This window comes from Convolutriloba macropyga, chromosome 4 (assembly GCF_964194025.1).
Source record: "Convolutriloba macropyga chromosome 4, txConMacr16.3, whole genome shotgun sequence".
NCBI classification, from domain to species: domain Eukaryota; kingdom Metazoa; phylum Xenacoelomorpha; order Acoela; family Convolutidae; genus Convolutriloba; species Convolutriloba macropyga.
The window spans coordinates 68,460,865-68,464,874 of record NC_134471.1 but is presented as its reverse complement, the minus strand read 5'-3'; the positions used below and the strand labels follow the sequence as shown (position 1 = coordinate 68,464,874).

The 4,010-nt window shown below is 40.1% G+C and overlaps 1 protein-coding gene across 1 annotated transcript; it reads left to right on the top strand.

Annotated features, from left to right (window-relative positions):
- The first annotated feature begins 201 nt into the window (after window positions 1-201).
- Window positions 202-2,462, top strand: LOC142338147 (uncharacterized). Its single transcript, XM_075387783.1, has 3 exons — window positions 202-932; window positions 978-1,251; window positions 1,494-2,462. Exons 1-3 carry the CDS (start codon window positions 202-204, stop codon window positions 2,460-2,462), a joined length of 1,974 nt encoding a protein of 657 aa, XP_075243898.1.
- The last annotated feature ends 1,548 nt before the right edge of the window (window positions 2,463-4,010 follow it).

Genomic DNA, 4,010 nt, shown 5'->3' with positions numbered 1-4,010 from the left:
GTACGACTAAAAGACCGCCGTTATCTCTGATTCATGTGGAGACAACCAAACAGCCCAGAATTAGAGGTGTAGGAATACCAACGACACATCTTTGGAGCCAGGGACTCACCAGCTTACGCAAATTTTGTTTTGCAACAGACAGCCAAAGACGACATCGAAGATCACCCAAATTCTCTGGAGATCATTCAGCGGACATTCTAAATGGATGACATGGTTGCATCTTTCAGCGACACTATCACAGCATTCCCTACAGCCAAGGTTTTCAAAGATAGTCTGAAAAAAGGTAAATTCAACCTGACAAAATGGTGCAACAACAGCCGTGAGTTTTGTCAGCAGATGCAAGACGATCTTTGCAAACCAGGTGAGGAGCTCTTTAGTAAAACTTTTCATCAAAGAGCGCTTGGAATTCATTGGAGCTTGGACGAAGACACAATAATGTTCAAAGCGAAAGACAAAAAGAACATGGACAGGAAAACATGGACACAACGCAAGTTTCTGTCTTTTGTGTCAAGTTTCTACAATCCTTTGGGAATCATAACTCCATTCCTCATCCGAGCAAAGATTCTACAGCAAGAACTGTGGAAACATGGACGCGAATGGGACAAAGCCATCAGTGGAGACAATGGAAAGGCCATCAAGGATTGGGTAGAGGAAACGGAACTGTTAGGTACGGTAGGGGTAAACAGGTTGGTAGGTGGTACAAGACTTGGGGACACAACGGAACTTCATGTATTCTGCGACGCATCATTGGAAGCATTAGCAGCGATACCATACATAAAGACAACCAGCAACCAAGGAACGACAATTCGGTTTCTTATGGGAAAAACAAGAGTGGCGCCCTTACCTCAAACAACAATTCCCAGACTAGAACTGAAAGCAGCACTTTATGCAGCAAGATTGAAGAAAACAGTCGAAGATGAAATGGATTTCAGGTTTGACAAAATCTTTTTATAGAGTGACAGCACTACCGTTCTCAGTTGGATAAAGAACTTCAAATTGAAACACAAGATGTACATCGGAAACCGAATTGCCGAAATAAGAGATATCACAAGCACTAATCAGTGGACCTACGTCAACGCTAAGGACAACCCAGCAGATCAAGGAACGGGAGGACTTAAAGTAACAGAGATGACAGAAAAATCTCTTTGGTTACAGGGAAAACAGTTTCTTCTATTTTCTAACGACAACTGTACAACTGACGAACAACAACATGAAAATGTCTTCTTGAACAGCGCTGAACAGAAGTCTCAGGTAACACGACGACAGCCAATTGACAAGGAACTCATTGATGCCAACAGGTTTAGCCAGCGGTTGAAACTCAGAGCCGTCATCATCAAAATTAAAAACCTACGAAACAAAACAAATCACGTGACCAGCAGATCATAGATGCATAGAACTTTCTCTTCCGTTTATCTCAACAGCAATCGTTCGACGAGGTTGTAAATAAACTAACACACAACAAGCCAGTTCAAAAAAGAAGTAGATTGATTCAGTTGACACCTTCAATAGACACAGATGGTATCATTCGTTCAAACAGCAGACAAGCCAACGCACTAGTTTCAACAGCAATGAAAAAGCCAATAATTTTAGACGGCAGAAACAGGATTATACGTCTTTTTCTGGAACTGCAACACACTATCAATGGTCATGTTGGAGTTGAACAGCAAATACACTGCATTCAGTTGAACTATTGGGTTCTTCAATGCAAAACATTAATGAAGAAGATCTCAAATAGATGCTACGAATGCAGACGACGGAGACAACTTAACAGCCAGCCTCAGTTGTCATTTCTTCCGAGTTACCGATTCTCAGTCAAACTTGTAAGCTTCAAAGAAACCGGTGTGGACTTTCTTGGGCCTTTTGAAATCTACAGCCAGATCAACATAGCCATGAAAGCTTACTGTTGCTTATTCACCTGTCTGACGATACGCGCCGTTCATATCGAAGTGACCGGAAACTTGCAAAAAAAATTATGCATGATGGCATTTCAACTATTCTTCAGCCGATGGGGACTACCGGAAAGAATTCACAGCGACAACGCTTCATATTTCAGCAGTACAGCAAAGACCTTCGAGGAAAGCAGCTTCACAACAACAGAGACACAGAAATATGCGGAATCGAAAAAGATTGCATGGAAGTTTGTTCCACTAGGAGGACCACATTTTGGCGGAACATGGGAATGCCTCATTGGGATGAGCAAACGACTCTTCTTCAAAATCGCCCGATCTAGAAAATTCAAAGAAGACAGTTTCTCAACCCTTATTTGCCAAGTCGAAGCTCTACTCAACAGCAGACCTCTAAAATCAGTCAGCAGTGACATACGCGATGTGGAAAGCCTGACACCCGGACATTTTTTGACAGGATTGACAACAGGACTGCCATCAGATACTACAATTAGCAGCAACGACAGAGGAACAGGAAAACTATTGAACAATGTCATCAGTATCATGAACGAATTTTAAAGGAACCAACACTCAGACAACGTCGAAAATGGCATTCAACAATAGACAAGATAGAAGTAGGCGACATGGTATGGATATTAGAAAACCACACACCCAGGGGTATTTGACCGGTAGGTAGTGTACAAAAGGTAAATAAATGTAAAGATAATGTGGTAAGGTCTTTCCTGGTTAAAACATCAAGAGGGGATCTTGTTCAACCGGCTATTCAACTTAGTTTGATTAGCGACCAATCAACATAAAGGTCATCAATAAAAAATGGGGAACAATAATTCAAACACAATCTGAAGGAAACTTGATATCAGTTTTGGGATTAGGGTAAAGTAAAAGATGAAAATTTTAAAGTTCAATTTAAGGAATTAGCAATTCAAAGGAACTATTAGGTATTGTTCAGGTACAAATAGGGATTTCAATAAGTAACTCACAAGGCAACTCAAATTAGCAAAGCTTATCGTTCAATAGATAAATACATTCAAACGGGAAAATTTAGGTAGGTAGGTTTAACAGGAAGACAAATTCTGGATAGATATTAAGTAGGTTTTCGAATTCAAATGCACAATTAATTAGCTTATTGCAAAACAGCAGAGAGTTGAACCGACAGGATAACAGTATGTTGAATAGGTATATGACACTAAACAGCTTAGGTAAAACCAGGAATCAGCGGTAAAAAATATTACAAAACATTTGGTATTCCGACAAAGTATAATTTGGGAAAAACAGGTAAACGTAGGCAATAGGTGCAAAGTAGTGGTAGGTTTAGGTAGCTAGGGAACACGGGGAGCATCAATTTCTCAACTTTCAAGGAGCAGAACAACAACAACATTTCCAGAAATTGTTCAGTATTTGACATTCGCCAATCAGCCAATACAAAAGTCGACTCAGAACAACTACAACTGTTAACAGTCAAACGCAATCAGCACAAAAGCAATTCAACTTTCCAGCATACCACTTTCATATAAAACTACAAGCAGCACGTTGACAATTAGCACACAGCAACAATCGACAAAAACAAACACTTCAGCAAGAATTACCTCAGCAGAAACACCAGCATTTTTCGAACAGCAGTCAGAGCATTCTTCAATAGCAGAAATCATCAAAGTCAGGTCAGACATACTTGTAGATATGGACGAGTCTATAACTTCAAGATCAGCGTTTTATTGAGGACACAACTCAATACAACATTACAACATAACATCAGCAGATGAAGTAAGAAATACAGTTCAGCTACACGAAAGACACAACAGAGCAAAAGAGAACACGACGAAACGACAAAAAGCAACTTCAAACAGACTTCAACAACAACAACAACAGATCGACTACAAACTTTCTGATTTTTGGTGCCCAAAAAGGGGGGCCCAATGTACCAGGAGGGGCACGTGCTAAGAAACACCAAGTCATAATGTTGATTATATAGATTTATTTCAATGGTTAGGAAATAGATGACTTTTTCACTGTAGCAAAAGAAGATTTGTGAAGCAATTCTCACGAAAATTTTAACAGTTGACGAGGAACAACAGTGGGCAAAGGGTAGGCCAGGCATATCGTGCCAAA